General features: G+C 37.1%; 1 protein-coding gene across 1 annotated transcript in view; it reads left to right on the plus strand.

Moving 5' to 3' along the window:
• The window catches only part of IMMP2L (inner mitochondrial membrane peptidase subunit 2), a 909,618-nt gene that overhangs the window by 625,115 nt on the left and 267,093 nt on the right, over positions 1–17,410 (plus strand). Inside the window, exon 5 of the mRNA XM_060156019.1 lies at positions 10,388–10,453. Within this exon, the coding sequence (XP_060012002.1) occupies positions 10,388–10,453 (66 nt within the window). The remainder of the gene's footprint in view (positions 1–10,387; positions 10,454–17,410) is intronic.

Genomic DNA, 17,410 nt, shown 5'->3' on the forward strand with positions numbered 1-17,410 from the left:
CCTCGGTATCCGAGGGGGACTTCAGATACCAAAATTTACAGATGTTCAAGTCCCTTACATAAAAAGGGGTAGTATTTGCATATAACCTATGCACATCCTCCTGTATACTGTAAATCATCTCTAGATTACATCTAATACCTAATACAATGTAAATGCTATGTAAATAGTTGTTATACTGTATTGTTTAGAAAATAATGACAAGAAAAATCTGTATACATTCACTACAGATGCAACCATGGCAGGCCTAACTGCACAGTACATGTCAGCAACAATGTAACATTTTCTTTCTTTGAATACTTACAGATTGCTTTCATTTAATGACCTGAAAGAGAAATATATAGAATAAAACACAGAATATTTAAAATACAAGTACATATAGAAAATATAATTATAAACAGAGAAAATATAAATTCACTTCTCTCTCACACTCACACACACACTGTGTTAACCCTCATCAAAACCCTGATTATTCTCTCTTGATAACCCTCATATGATGATAATGATGATGGTGATGACGACGACAATGATGATTGTTGTATTATTTTACCATGCTGATGGGGTGAGGGGATGAGATGTCTGGCACTGCAGGTAAATGGTGAGACACCAGGCTAACTTGAACCTTCTGGCAGGACATCAGAAGGATGAACTGGGTTTCAGTTGCAGATGTTGAGACTTTGGAGGAGGCTCAGTGATACTAATGTCAGGATCTGTAGAGGCTGAGGGCTGAGGATCTTCAAGCTTGAAGGCCAGAGCTTCACAATTGCAGGTGCTTTAGTTAGAAACATTGTTATAGGAAGCTGTTTCTTCTTTTCTTTTCATCATCAAACAAATCTTGCAGTGGTTCTAGGCGCATCATTATCCCTCAGGTAATACAGAGGCTTCATTCCATCAAAGAATCATACTTGAAGCTCATGTCCTTTTTAATACATGAAACTGTCAAAGAAAAAACAAAACTGCTGCAGATTTTTCAAGCATCCAAACTGATAGTTCTGCCTCCTCTAAGTCTTCTGCATCACTATCGTCATCATCTATAGAGGATTTCAGCAGATCTTTGAGTTCCTTGTTGGTAAAAGTTTCTCTATGCTATTAGGTGTTCCTCAACATTGTCCCCAATCATGTTAGAGAAGCTTTCCCCACTAAATTCCCTTGGAACATTCCTGACTTTTGCATCAGTAGTGGGGATGCCCCTGAAATCATAGACAACCTCACTCCATAATGGCTCCCAACATGCACTCCTGTCTTGGGCATTGGGACATCTACAGTTTCTGTAATTGTGAAGCTCTCCCATAAATCCACAAGTCTTCCTGAAGGTGAGGCAAGTGTAAGTTGCTTCAATGCACCTGATGATGCCTTGATCAAGTGACTGCAGCAGTGACATAGCGTTAGGAGGCAGGAACATTACTTCTGCATTCTTGTCGGTGAAGCAGAGACATTGGGGTGGCTGGGAACATTGCCAATGGGGAGGCCCTTGAATGGCAGCCCCTTCTTTTCGAGGTATTTTTTTCACTTCAGGAATGAAGCCCTGGTGGAACTATCCCAAGAACAAGATGGCCGTCACCCAAGCCTCCTTGTTGTGTTGCCAGAACACAGGCAGGCGATTTGGGGTTTTCATCACATTTCATCACTATTGAAGACTTGCTCTGGAAGGTAGCCTTTCTCTTCTATGAATTTCTTGAGCTCTTCTGGGGGCACTGATGACGCTTGGCATCCGTCAATGCTGATTCTTCCGTGATCTTCTCGTAGCTCGCCAGCCATCCCTTAGCAGCCTTCATCTCCTTCCTCTCGCTCTCCCCAGCCCCTTCACAGTAACGCTCGTAGAGATGAAATGCTTTTCACGCATAACTTTGCCATCAACAGGGATACACTCCTGTGGCATGTCCTCTAGCCGCACACTTCATACTTTCTCGGTCTTTGCAAGCACTTTAACATCAACCAGAGAGACTATTGTTGCAATTGTAGGTGAAGCACTAACACTTCCGCAAATTTTAGCTTCTTTCTCCTTTATTGTGTGAATACTCAGTTCATTCTTACCGACCTTAACTGCCCACTTTGGCAAGCGACATGACACTTTTCAAAAGATCTAGGATTTTCATTTTCTCTTCGAGAGAAAGCACTTTACGCTCCCTCTTAACCTTTGAGGGATGCTTTGACCACTTAATGGCTTTTTAGGAGCCATTTGCTTCACAGAAACGAAGGGTGCCTACAGCATAAGTAGCCAACGAACAAGATGAGGGGTGAACAGTGTTCAAACGACTAGGTGCTGGAGAGAGACTGAGTGTCTGTGGAATGGCAGGAGGCTGCAGCAGCCTACACATCACTCGATTCAGTGGATTTAGTGTAGTGCTCAGTGCACAGCAAATTGAAGTTTTGCTTTCTGGGACTTTCTGGAATTTCTCTTTTATCCAAATGTTTTCAACCTGTGGTTGGTTGAATTCGTGGATGCAGAACCCAGGGATACAGAGAACTGAATTTATTCATTTTGCATTTCAGTTGGTCTGCTTTTTCTGTGCCATATTCATGCATATAAATATGGCTTGATATGGAAAATATCAATAGCTTACACTTTCAAGTTCTGTTGTTTGTATATTCTTCAAGCCTACCGCATGTATGTGGCACTATTTCCCAACCTGTTTAAAGCTTAAAGTATAAATCCAGTTAGCTTAATCATGATATTAGGGTTATGAGACTAGACTGATGACTTTAATTCATTTGAAGACCAGTTAATTTTGTTTTATTCCATAGCCTTAAGTGGTACTCTACAAAAAAGTCATACTCAATGAGATAGTGCGGCTAGAGGGGTAAAACCTGTCTTGAGTACAGCAAAAACCGCTCATACTTTGGGGACAGAGTAGTAGTATTTCTATATGAATGTCTGCACTTTGAGAGTCTATACTGAAAGAATAGTCAATATTTATATTTATGTTAGGTATTCATCTCCTCCACTTCCACAGATATGGTCAACTTTAAGCATATTCAATGTGTGAAAACACAAATTTATAAAATAAATAAATGAGGGAATGTATTTTTCAGCCCAGAATTTTCTTTATAGTTCAGAGGAGTTTATTTAAATAGTATGATTCCACATTGTATGGTGGAATATAAACACGTACACACATGTGTGTATTACATAAGTGCTATATATTTTATGTATGTACTATATATATTCAGTTACATACAATTCTAGACAGTGAAGTGTAAGTGCAGTTATGTTCACAGCTGAATATTGCAGTGTTCTGTGTTTTGAAATGCTTGAATTAATAAACATTGGTAGAAATTAGCTCATTGTTATGATTATACTAAATTTCTTAGATTTTTCACAGTTAAGTGAAGACATTTATTTTTCAGAATCAAAACAGTCAATTACAAAACCATTTCAGCTTTTTCAGTTACGGAAGTTAGAGTCATAATACACATTTAATTGATTTTGTATAATCCAGGCTGATTTACTAATAAGACAAGTTGTTACTATTTGCATATTAAACTTCTTCTAATCGTAGTTAGTGACGGTGAGACAACTCTTAAATTTAACCAAGAAAATGTTTATCAATAGACAACAGTTTAACACTTTAAAGTTCATGCTTTTGTTGTTTCATAAGTACTATTAGAATATATTTATTTGTATAAGGAATTATCTGCCATAAATCGGAAACATAAGCTTATTGTTCCTGCTGCTACATTCTTGGATCACTAGAACCCCGACTGGAATCTCTCAGGGTCTCTATAGGATCATATTGCTACTACTCAGGAGCCTGATTCAGCGAGGGTTTGCTTTGAGAGAATAAGCCATCCGTTCCTTACCCCATCCCCACCCACAAAATATGTCTGCCCAAGAGCACTGTCCCCAGTGCTCTGAAATTCTACTCACTTCCCACTAGGATTTTCTACACATGTAACAACCCTCTGCCCCTGCCTGATGGTGATCCTTTCCCAGGATTTCCCTTCCCCCAAGACCTGTTCCCTATGTAGAAAATATGGTATCATAGAAGAAAAATTTGAAGCATTAACCTGGGTCCTTGCCACCTCATCTGTAATTCACTTTCCTAGCAATGAGGCCCTTGGATTGGAGCGTTTTATGAGATATCTGAGCAAGAGTAATTGTTAGGAATTGCATATATACACACATACATACACTTTTTTTTTAAAGGTTATCCTATGACATATAGGTTTTTTGGGTTTGTTTTTTAAATTAATTAATTTTTGGCTGCATTGGGTCTCCGTTGCTGTGAGCGGGCTTTCTCTAGTTGCGGCAAGTGGGGGCTACTCTTGGTTGTGGTGCTTGGGCTTCTCATTGTGGTGGCTTCTCTTGTTGCAGAGCGTGGGCTCTAGGCACACAGCCTTCAGTAGTTGTGGCTTGCGGGCTCTAGAGCACAGGCTCAGTAGTTGTGGCGCATGGGCTTAGTTGCTCCATGGCATGTGGGATATTCCCGGACCAGGGATTGAACCCGTGTCCCTTGCATTGGCAGGTGGATTTTTAACCACTGCACCACCAGGGAAGTCCCATACATACACTTTTCTGAAACTGTATCTGAGGTTATAAGCTTCACACTTGTGAAGATTTCAAGAATAAACCCAAAGAGCAACAAAAAAGTCTTGATAATTTCTTTTGTTTAAATTTCAAAGATTCACATGATACAAAGAGAAGTCTGCAAGGGGCAAAAATGTAGCTGAAATGCTGACCTAAGTAAGAACTTTTAGAGTGCTAATTAATAAAACTGCATTGAATTTAGAAAATAAATCATTATAAAAGGGGCTGTTTGCACAAAGTTCGAGCTACTACTGATAGTGAAGCAAGAATACAGAATTTAACATAGAAAAAAGTCATTTTTATCATGATTCTACAGATAACACCCATTTAATTTAAAACTGACATGTGACTTCCCAATATGAATACAGTTATATTTAGTTTTCATGTTTCTTTAGTTAATTGTGTAATAAAATTTGACCAAACCTTTAAAAATGCCTTTCTTGCCCTCTAATGCAACAGACTCTGAAATTATTGGAGGGTTTTTGAAATAAATATTCTATCTATGTAAGTCTTAAAAAAAAATCCTAACGATTTGCTTGTGTCCAGTTAATTGATCTCCTTTATGAATTTATTTTAGGAAGAGATGCCTCTAAGATTTACCAATTTCCTACTATGCGTTAGACCCTCTGCTGGAGTTTTCATGTGTTCTCTCAGTTGTTATATGATGCTAGAGGTGGAAGAAATCATCACGATTTCTAGGGGTTCCCAAACTCATGTGTCCTCAGACACTGAGACCGACATGAAACAAGCTGTTGGCACTGGGGCAACTTCTCAGGATCTGCTTCTCAGATCCAGTGGACTCTTTTCATGGAAGAATGTAGGCTTGGGGTGCCAGATCTTTGCATTTTTCTAAGAGGAACAAGAAATTAGAATTTTTATGTGAAGTCTCCTGTTTGTTTGGCCAGCTCCAGATTAAAAAATAAATAAATAAATGATGTGTGGACCAAACAAAACATTTCTACAAGCTAGATCTGATTGTCTGACTTCTGGTTTAGGACTTCTGAGCTAGCCTTATCTCTCCGAAAATGAGACCCAGATTGTTTACAGGGCTTGCCTACAGTCAGCAGCTGTCTGTACCAAAGGTGGAACAGTGACCATAGATTCCATTTCCAATGTCCCCCAGTCCATGCATTTGTAGGACACAAGGCGCCCAAGCAGAAACCCTTAGGCCATGGAGAATGGGTGAGACTGAATATTGCCAGGAAAGGACTAGGTACACTCATAGGCCTTTTCTAGCTCTAACCTAGGAAAATCGTGTGAAACCCAGGCAATATTTTCCAAAATTAAAAAAAAAAAAGAGAGAAAAGAAGAGAAGCTATCGTTTGCTGTTTTTCATGACTTTTTAATCTGTTGTGTGGACTTTTCATTTTCATTTTGATAATAAAGTAGCAATACATTTTTTTTACCATTTTGATGATGTAAAATTAGTTGATTTAATGCATGTCCATCCTTTTGACAGTATAAAAAATAGTCTATCTATTATAGGTCATTCCTAGAATATTAGTTCTTAGTTTTACCTCATTAATGAAGAGTTAAAATTTAGACCTTTCTGTGATATATGCCAAGGTGACTTCTAATCCTGAGATGAATTCTATAGTAATCTGGGCCAATCCTGAACCATATAAATATAAAAATCTACACAACCCACAGAGGGAGGTTTTAGAATTTTACTATAAATGGGAGAAGGGTGAACGTGCTCAGACACAGGGTTCAGGTATATGTCTGACATCAGGATGAGCACAAGTGTACCAGCAGAGAGGGTGGTACACTTGCTAATCTCCTCATTCCCACAGAACACAAGAGGGTCTCTCTTGAGTTTTCCAGAGTACCTTCCCAGTGTTCCAAACAGGATCAAAATAACAACCTTTTGGGAACATACACAAACATGAAATTAGCTACAAAGGTTATGAGACTGAAGACATGGCTCTGTTGGCTTGTCACAGGGTAAAAATGGCAACACTTCTATCAAGATAGGAAGTGAAATTCAAGGAGAGGTACATTACATAACACAGGAATCTTATTATGTCTATGCTAACCCTTCACCCTTCCCCACAACCATTCTTGTTAGAGATAAGTCTGCCACATCAAACTGATCTACTGAGACCTACGCAGTAGAGAGGCGATTCTAGGCATCTTGTCCAAACCTCTGGAGAACCTTGCCTAATTAAATCTTTGGCATAAAACTGAATGCTTAAAATTCAGACTCCAGAAATAAATATTGTAAAACAATGCTTATTATGAAAACACTAAAATTTCAAATTTAAATGCAAATTTTATTGGGCAGCATACATCGTGTCCCTAAAGTAAGGCGTAATCCTTCACTTGTTATTTTTCTTACTTCAAGAAGACAGGCAAGTGGCCAAGAAAATGTAGACAAAGGGAAGTTCAGTGACCTTCACAGTGTAAATCTGTAATAACTCTCGTACCACTTGTACTTACATCCAAGTAATGCATTCAGCAGCCTAATGATTAAAATATAGTTATAGATTTTGAACAGTAATGGGATTAGTGTTAGTAATAGCCTTTTTAAAAAATTTTGAATCATGTGATTAGATTCATGAGATTAATATTACATTAAAATTTATAGATACATTTGAAGTAGTAATTCATAAGACTTTAATTATATACGTAGCTCACTTTGTATATTCTATTTTGCCTCATGATCTTACTATGTAGGTTATTTTAAAATATAAAATACTTTTTAAGTATATCTCAAAAGCTTAAAGGTTGTGGCATAAATACTATTTTACGCTGATAAGGGTTGCATTTCATGTTATTTCATTAATGTTAATAGCGCGTCAATATTAGGTGGGGAGACTTGATAATTAGTTCAGGTCTCACTCCTGTCTTGGAACGTTTCTTCTCAGTTAACATCATGTGACACAAATATTTGTCGTTTTCTAATGGACTTCCCAGTAATCTGAACCAAAAATCCAGGCATGTATTTTATCAAACACAGAACTATGCCCCCCACCTTTTGCTTTATATCCTTCCTAATTTTTCCCAGTACAGTTGCATGCACGTTTTCTCTTTATACTTACTGAAGCAAGGTCATGGTACACATAAATTTTCTAGCTCGCATGTTAAATCTATGTATCCTGTTGACATTTCCACATCATTAAAAATTCTTTTATAGTGTCATTTTTAATGATTGAAGAATATTTTATAATGTGGATGGACTATAATTTATTTCACCAATCTTTTCTTGTTGATTTTTTCTCTCTTTTTTAAAATAGACAACATCCATGTAGCTAAAATTTTGTATACATCCACAACCATTTCATAAGGATACGTTCCTAAAAGCATAATTGATATGTTAAAGAGAATATAAAATCTTAACCTATTTACCAAAAGGTATGTTACATGATCCTGTACTTTAGGACATGTACTAAATCCTCAACAACAAACTGTATTAATAGTATTATTACTATTTCTTTGTCAATATAATAGGAAAGTGGTGTCCTATTGTTTTAATATACAATTCTTTGGTGATCACTGAGGTTGAATTTTTTTTATACATTTCTGGTTATCTAAACAGAGAGACACGGGGGCAAATTTTTCTAAAGCTCTATAAGTAACCCTGCACAGAAGATATGAATTCTGTCATCTTGAATGTGCCCAGATCCCTCACTCTAGCTGTACATAAATGACATTAGATTTATAGAACTATAATGTTTAGTCAATTCAGTGAAGGGGACAGTTCAGTCAAAAACTCTGATCAAATTTCCTTTTAAAATAAAGAATATTAATAGTTAATTTAGTGGAAAGTTATGTCACTAAGTTTCACAAGTAGACTCAAATGGTTTAGATGATTTTGTTTTCTCTGCAAGATATAATGTGAAATATAAATCTTATTGAAACTGCATATTTCCTTTGGCAAAGTATTACATTTTGAATGTATTTAATCTTTTTAGTATTTGTCCATTTACCTTCCTTTTTAAAGGTAATTCAATTCAAAATGTGACTTGAATTGAAAATATTTTTATCTATCTCTGATTTTTAAATACATCTTAAGTGATCATTTATGTGATATGTGAGCTGTTTCTTGAAACACATGTTAAATCAAAAGACTAAAAATGTTACTGGCAGGAAATTGAACATACTAAGATTGAGTTATCCATTGCTGTGTAACCTGTAGCAGCTTAAAACAACAAACATTATCTCACACATTTTTCTAAGGATCAGGAAACCAGAAGCAGCTTCAGTGGGTGGTATGGCTCAGGGTCTCTCATGAGGTTGTCATGAAGCTATTGGCCACAGCTGTACTTCATGAAGACTTGACTGGGACTGAAGGATCTACTGGTTTTTGTTTGTTTGTTTGTTTGCTTGTTTTTAATTGAAATGTAGTTGATGTACAATATTGTGTTAGTTTCAGGTGTACTACCTAGTGATTCGACATTTACATCCATTAGGAAATGATCACCACAATAAGTCTAGTAACCATTTGTACCCATACAAAGTTATGAAAATATTATTGGCCATGTTCCTTTTGCTGTATATTACATCCCAGTGGCTTATTTATCTTATAACTGGAAGTTTGTACCTCTTAATCCCTTTTGCCTATTTCACCCAACCTCCCACTCCCCTCCCTCCTGGCGAACACCCATTTGTTCTCTGTATCTATGAGTGTGTTGAAGGATCTACTTCTAAATTCATTCACATGAAGGTTGGCCAACCTTAGTTCCTCACTAAATGAGTTTCTCAGTAGGACTGCTGAGAACCAAACATGGCTTCTCCTAGAGTGAGGAATCCCAGAGATAGAGTAAGTGGGGGGAGGAGGGAAGAGAAGGGGAGGGGAGTATTTATTTGAGTAAATAGTATTACCTTAAGTAAACATTTACCATAAGATACTAATCATAGATTAAAATAAATGATGTCTGCATTAAGTATATCAGAACCTATCAATTTCTTTTAGTCTTGTCTTAGCATTCTGAATTACATAATCTTTAAATGGCTAAACCTAGTTGTGCTTTAAAAGAATTTCCTCCCCTTGTCCCTCCTCATCAAGCTCTACCATACCCTAAAACCCGAACCCCAGATTCTCCCTGCATCTGCCTCTCTCTCCAGGACTGTCCAATATTATGCCCGAAAGAGGATAGGGTCTTGGAGGAAGGAAAACACAGAGTTTAGGGGGACCTCAAACACTGTGTCCTCTGTGCTTCTGTAGAAAGATGTGAGTACAAGTGACAAGACTTCAGCAAGGCTGGGCCCTGCCCCTCTCCAACTGATCCTTTGGCACAAGGGTCAGAAGCAGCTTTAAGTAGGAAATGTGGCAAGGGACCAAGGGGTTAAGAACAGCCCCAAACTTCAAGTCCTTGAGGAAGTGACATCCTCTCCTCTGGGTGGGCCTGGTCTAAGTGCTTTGTTAGAAATAAACCAACATTGGAAAAAAAAAAAAAAAGAATTTCCTAATTGTTTTTTTTTTCAAAAAAATTCCTCTCTTCATTGTTTTGTTTGTTTAAATCAAACTCCTCTGTTTATTTTAAATAAAATGAAGAAACTTAAGTATGTTATCATTTTAAAGAAATGCCTAATTATTTTATGTATGAATCCTCTTTCCTACAGGTACTTAGATTTAATAATGAAAATCTTTATACTTCTGGGGTTTTATTAATTTTTTTTTTTTTTTTTTTTTTTTAGTTTTTGAAAAGTTTCAGTGTGATCCTTTTCCCTCAGAAGTTTAAAATAAGAATTCTTTCACTCTTAGCTCTATCTCACTTGGGACCTAAGTAGGACTGATGTCATGTCATGGTTGCAAAGGATCCTGTAATGACTTTAATATAGCATATTTTCTTGTAAAATTTCTTCTCATTTTCTTAAAACAACAGACACAACTGATTATGTAACCTTATCTTTTTCTAGGTCTCCTAAAAACCCAGAACAGAAGATCATTAAGAGAGTGATTGCTCTTGAAGGAGATATCGTAAAGTAAGAACTTAAACTGGTTTTTGTTGTTGTTTTTTTTGTTTTTATTGAGTTTAGGTTGTAAATATCTAGATTTTTGTTGAGTTTTAAATCACATCACATGGAAAGTACATTTCAATCCAAAGAGGTGTCTTTGAAATCTTCAAACCTTTGGAGACTTTCCAAATGAACTGGTACATCTTTAGTGAGTACCATCAACCATTTCAGGATATAACACGTAAACAAACTGACTGATGGTATTGTTATCCTTTACTGGGAAGCACAAGAGAAATAAATATTAATTAAGCTGAAATTAACCACATTTTATAAAAAGACCATTAAATAACTGTTTTTCAGGTATTGAAATTAGTATGATTGTTTTAGGTTATGATGTCAAGGTTCATTTTAGAAAAAATTCAATAACATTTTGTTGTTTTAGAAGCAAACACAGGAACTAAGGGGGAGCTTTTATTATAATAAAGACGGGGGAAGATGGAAAAGAATGTGAAACAGAAGCTTCTGAATCAGTGAAAAAAACAGTAGTTTTAAAAAATAACATTGTAACAATCAGGTGTTTTAACAATGTGTAGTAACATCTTATTTATTCTACTTGCTGATAAGTCTAGAATAATGTTTGAGATTCAACAAGTTAATATTGATGTAGCATGATATGTCTCATATTGATTGCTTACTTTAAGTTACAGCCAAGTCTGTACAATGTGGGATTCAATATACTTTGAAAACTATATTCAGAGAGTTTTTTGATCCCATTTTCCCAAAAAGCTTGTATTAATGACAATACAGTTTAAGTAATCTCATTAAAATGAACCTCAATTAAAATGGTCTAGAGCAGAATCTAGACCAACAGTTCTCAAAGGATAGCCCAAAGACCACTAGGAGTTTCCAAGACCCTTTGTGGGGTTCTGTGAGATCAAAACTACTTTCCTAGTAATACTAAGGTGTTATTTGCCTTTTCATTGCCATTTCTCATGAGTGTACAGTGGAGTTTTCCAGAGGCTACATGATGTATGATATTGCAGCAGATTGAAGGCAGGAGCAGATAAGAGAATGTGGCTGTCTTCTATTAAGCCAGATACTAAAAAGATTGCCAAACATGTAAAAAAAAAAAAAAAAGCCACTCTTCTCACTACTTTTTCTCTTGTTTTGGAAAACAGCTATACTTTTCATTAAATATGTTCTTTGTGTTAACATACAAGTTTATTATTGTTATTTTACATTGAATCACTAAAGATCTTTTAAATTCTTTTAATTTCTAATATGATGAATATTGACATCTAATATACACATAAAAGTTCTTTGAGACCTCAGTTATTTTTAAGAGTGTAAGGGTGTCCTCAGACCAAAAAGTTTGAGAACTTGCTGATGCAGTAATGAATGGCAAACATTTTCATGTCCAGATTAAGTAATCATTAATAGCCTGCATGGTATCAATGGAGCTATCGAGGTATGGTATGTTTAGTTTATATCCATGAGTATTTGTTTGGTGTTTTTTTCTTCTAAAATCTTTATTCAATTATAAAGCAGAAACTAATACACCATTGTAAAGCAATTATACTCCAATAAAGATGTTAAAAAATTCTTTATTGAGGTATAATTTATATACATATATATAATTCACCCATTTTAAATATACAGTTCAGTGAGCTTTAATATAAATGTATGCAGTTGTGCAACCCTCACTGCAATCTAGTTTTTGAGCCTTCCTATTACCCTCAAACATTCCCTCACCGATTTGCCCTTAACGCTGGTTCCCATCATTCCCCATTGCCAATGCCACACAACCATGGACCTGCTTTCTGTCTCTATAGGTTAGCCTTTTCTAGAAATTTTATTTACATGGTAATATACAATATGTAGCCCTTTGTACCTGGTTTCTTTCACTTAGCATAGTGTTTTTCGGTTCCTCCGTGTTGTGCACCTATAGTTTGTTCCTTTATATTATTGATTACATTCCATGATCTGGATGCACAACTCTTATGAATATATTAGAAACAATGAGCTCTACCTTTTAAATGGGTAAATCATATGTTATATGAGTTACACCTCAGTAAAGCTATTAAAAAACAAAACGACAGATCAATAAAGTAGGCAAAAGTTTCATCTAAAGTAATCTAACAGGATTAGGAATGCCAAGAGATGCATTTTATAGTATAATCCAAAGGTAACACAAATTTCATTCAGATGTATCATCATTGCTCACTAGCTGACTAGTCAACAATGTGAGATTGCAAAGCTTGTTCAGACATAAAAAAAAAAAAGAAACCTCTGTGCAGTCAGAAGTCCTACAACAGACCTCTCGGAAAAAAAGGATGGGTTCTTGCTTTCCTCAGTAAATGTAAATATTGGGTTCACAGAGGAGAAGCTGAGCTAGAAAGAGGGCTAATGGTACAGGATTGAAGGGTGAGAAAAGGGGATACGGGAATGCAGTAGGTTTACACCTTTTTCCCCCACTGCTGCAACCCATGTGTGCAAAGTCTAGGTTCTTTGTTCCATCCTGCAAACTGACACTTTGGACATGCATCCCTTTCTGGCCGCTTCACTGTGCCTCTATCATGCAGCAATGAATAATATAAAGAATGGAGGTGGCAAGGCTCAAGACTTTGCTACTGTGCGGCCTCTAAAGACCAGTAAATAATTGATTAGAAGGAAGTTATGTTTGGTGTTTTAGAAGAAAATTTTAAATTTCATTTCTCTGAATCTTTGGTACCTAAATATCCTAACCTTCCTGGACTTTCAATTAATAATTGAATATATTCCTATAATTTTCTAACAGCATCGAAAAACATTAAGGGACATTTAGGGAATAAAATACTGTTTACTCATGTGCTTACTTCTTTTCTCTGTGACCCATTTTTTAAAATATAAGAACATATTAAAAATTTTTTTAATATGCTGTCTGTCTACCACTGGAAGTCATTAGTCGACTGGTGTCCTGACTTGTAGTAGGCAAGGTGCTTTGGTCTGTGATAGGACTTTCCAGTCCCACCTTTGTCTTGGTTAATACTGGTTTACCTAGCAGGCAAGCTAAGCACTAATGTAGGTCTGTAGAAAAATTTTTTTTGAAAAAAATTGTTATTTTATTAAATGACCAAAGAAAACAAATTGGACTTATCAGGACTTGGTTATACTTACTGTGGGTTTTATATTATTTTTATTTTGAATTACACACAATTAGAGGCTATAAAGGGAACCATCATCTTTTCAGAGGTTAAGCCCTTAAAAGGCTTAATCCAGTCCTGAATTTAATGTTCTGTTAGTTAAACTCCTTCAGATTACAATAATAGAGAGTAAAATATAGTTTAAAGAGGACTCATTTTAAAGCTACCTGGGGAAGGAAGGGTGATAGAGCCCAGGAGCAGCCTAGCCTCACTAAAGAATGGCAGTGCAGCACTTCCGGTTTCTGTACCCTTGTGCCCTGTCTGCTGTCACATTGCTTCTGCCTGTCTTGTCTGTGTTTCAGTTGGCTTTTGCCCCATTGTCAACTGCTGACTTCCTTGGGTGTGCCCCATGTTTAAACTACCTGAGAGAAATCTGAGCGTGCCCCTTTGAGGTATAGATCTAGAATCTGTCCACCTGACAGGCCACTGTCAACCAATTGATCAGTTGCCTTTGGGACAGGTGCCCTTCCCTGGTCCAGTCAGCTGTGCCTAGGCCTGCCATTTACCTGGTACAAACCCTGTAATTATAAGGAACCTCTTGGAAAGGGCTTGTAGGTATGGCAGGTACCCTGAGGCCTCCCAGATTCTGGCAGTGAGATTAGCAGTCCTTTACTCAGCACTACCCTTCAAAACCTCACTTTCTTTTTTTAAAATTTATTTATTTTATTTTTTTGGCTGTGTTGGGTCTTCATGGCTGCTCGCTGGCTTTCTCTAGTTGCGGCAAGCGGGGACTGCTCTTCGTTGCAGTGTGCGGGCTTCTCACTGTGGTGGCTTCTCTCGTTGAGCACGGGCTCTAGGCACGCAGGCTTTAGTAACTGTGGCACGCGGGCTCAGTAGTTGTGGCTCGTGGGCTCTAGAGCGCAGGCTCAGTAGTTGTGGCGCACGGGCTTAGTTGCTCCACGGCATGTGGGATCTTCCCGGACCAGGGATCGAACCTGTGTCCCCTACATTGGCAGGCGGATTCTTAACCACTGCACCACCAGGGGAGCCCAAAACCTCACTTTCAATTAGACTGTAATCTGCTCTCCTTAGTAGTTGCTTAGACCTTACTCTCTAGGGAAGATATTTTGTTTGTTTAAATTATAGAAGTAACACAAGCTTGAAAAATGCAGAGTGCTTTAATGAACATCCTTGCACACATACCTTCATACACTTGTGTGTTTATTCTTACAGAATAGATATCTAGAAGTGGAAATATTCAGTCGACATATGTTTTGGTGTTGCTGTTGTTGTTGTTGTTTTTAGTTCTAATATATATACAGCCAAATTTCCCTCCCAAGAGGTTTGTGTATGTTTATACTCTTACCAACACTGCATGAAATACCCTTTCAGAGGAAATTGATTTAAATATCATGTGCAGTGGGAAAGCTGTGGGCTTCAGATTCAGAAACCAAAATATGGCAACACAAAACTTGGAAATAGTTCTAGATGATCAGGTTATATTTAATGTAATCAGTTCACTGATGGTGTAGGCCTTAGAACTATTCATTTAGAACACTAGTCCAGACACCAGAGAGATGTAGTTGAACAAAAGAGACAAAGTCTCTGCCTTCATGGAGCTTACATTTTAGTGGTTGGAAGCTAATAATAAACAGACGAACATGTAACACGTAATGCAATGTCATGAGCTAGAAGTGCTGTAAAGAAAAATAAAGTAGGAAAGGATGTGTAGGGTGATGATAGGGTCTGGGATTGCTATTTTAGGTAGGATATTTACTGTAAACCTCTCTAATGAGAAGATATTTGAGCAGACTTCTAAATTAAGGGAGGAGAGGGGAAAGAGAGCCATACTAGAATCTGGGGAAGGACAGTTCAGCCCAAAGGAATAACAAATGCAATTCTGAGATGGATACACATTGGTTGGGTGAGTTTAAGGAATTGCAAGACGCCAGCCAGCATGTTGCACCTTTGGGAAGGAAGACAATGGAGGTAGAAGATTAGGTCTGAGAGGTTTGCAGAGCCTTGTGGGTCATAGGAAGGATGGCAGGTGTTTATTCTAGTGGGATGGCAGGCCAGTGGAGAGTTTTGAGCCCTGGAGCAGTATGATCTGATTGGTGTTTTGTTTGTTTGTTTGTTTTTGCTTTACAATGCTGTGTTAATTTCTGCTTTATAAGAAAGTGAATCAGCTATACATATACATATATCCCCATATCTCTTCCCTCTTGCGACTCCCTCCCTCCCACCCCTCTAGGTGGTCACAAAGCACTGAGCTGATCTCCCTGTGCTATGCGGCTACTTCCCACTAGCTATGTATTTTACATTTGGTAGTGTATATATGTCCATACCACTCTCTCACTTTGTCCCAGCTTACCCTTCCCCTCCCCGTGTCCTCAAGTCCATTCTCTAGTAGGTCTGCGTTGGTGTTTTTAGAGACTCACTCTGCCTGCTGTGAGAATAGGTTAAAGCGAGGCAATCTCACCCAATTAACTGGTCAAAGTATTTTTCTTTTGAGAAAGATCACATCCAGCTTCTTCTAACAGTAGTTAAGTGTCTTTGTTTATGACATGAATGATGACTACTTTGATTTGTTATTTTCGGAGTGACTCATAAAAGTAGTCACATTATTTGTAATCACCGTCATTATGATTATATTGGCAAGGTGAAAAGTAGAGTTGAAATATTTGTTCAAAGAATTCAGATGACTGTTTCTAATATAGTAAAAGAGGAGACTTTCAGGGGTCTGAATGTTCTCTCTTGATGTCAACATTGATTAAAATCCCAAGGCAATTGCTTGATTCTCTGGATAGCTTAACTAGGAATGTTAGTTATTGTCATAAAGTTAACCCAAACGGGGATGCTTATCTATAACATGAACAGTCAAAAGCTAATGAAAGTAATATTTAGACCCATTAGTTCCACCAAAATGTTTTTCATAGTTATTTGCTTTTTCTCATTAATTTGTTATGCCTCACAGAGAAGCCCTGTTTTAGAAAAGCATAAAATGAATACAAAGCACTAAACTGCAGCAAGTCAGTATGAATCAACCACAGTCGAAATTTCGAAGGCATCAGCAATTTTTATTGGAACACTTGTATTTTTGTTTCACAGATTTTGTCAGCCCAGTCAGAAATGAAATCTAGCGTCATTTCTCCTCATACCTGATGAAGTATACTTTACAGACATCTGGAATCTGGGCTTCCATGTAGTTAGAAACCTCAGTGAAGTAAATGAATAGTCTTTTTAGTCTCCAGTGAAGAGGGAACCCATATAATTCATCACCTAAGCTAGGACACTTTCGAGAGTGAAAGGGGATGATATTCATTATTACATTGGAATAATCAGCATAAACTGACCTGCCCAAACTGCGCCAAATGGTCACCCTAGCAGTAAATGTAATCTACTTTCTAGTTCACTTCACATAATTTGATTTTGTTTTGTTTGTGGCCATCCTTGTTCAGGAGAATTCCAAGAAGTGTTCATAGAAAGCAGTCACTTTGTGGCCTTCGAGAGGAATTAAGTCTGGTGGGATCAATGGTGTTGTGCTCACAGCACAGTGATTTTTCTGCTGTGAAGTACAGTGCAAGACTTTCTCTCACAAGTATTGATATTGCAAAGTAGTCTGAGGTAGAGAATCATGAGACTTCTCTCACTGCAAAATATTTAAATAATAATTCCTCTTCAAGTCCAGAGACTATTTTGTGAAATGTCAAAACATCCTGATTTACTAAAAATAACTTTCTGCTATTAGCAAAAAAAAAATCCATTGAATCACTAGAAATTAAACATTTTAAAGCTTGTTGATCTTAAATGCACTATTGAAGATAGGGAAATCAATATTAACCTACCACAGATGGTTGGAACA

Source organism: Lagenorhynchus albirostris, chromosome 8 (assembly GCF_949774975.1).
Source record: "Lagenorhynchus albirostris chromosome 8, mLagAlb1.1, whole genome shotgun sequence".
Classification (NCBI taxonomy): domain Eukaryota; kingdom Metazoa; phylum Chordata; class Mammalia; order Artiodactyla; family Delphinidae; genus Lagenorhynchus; species Lagenorhynchus albirostris.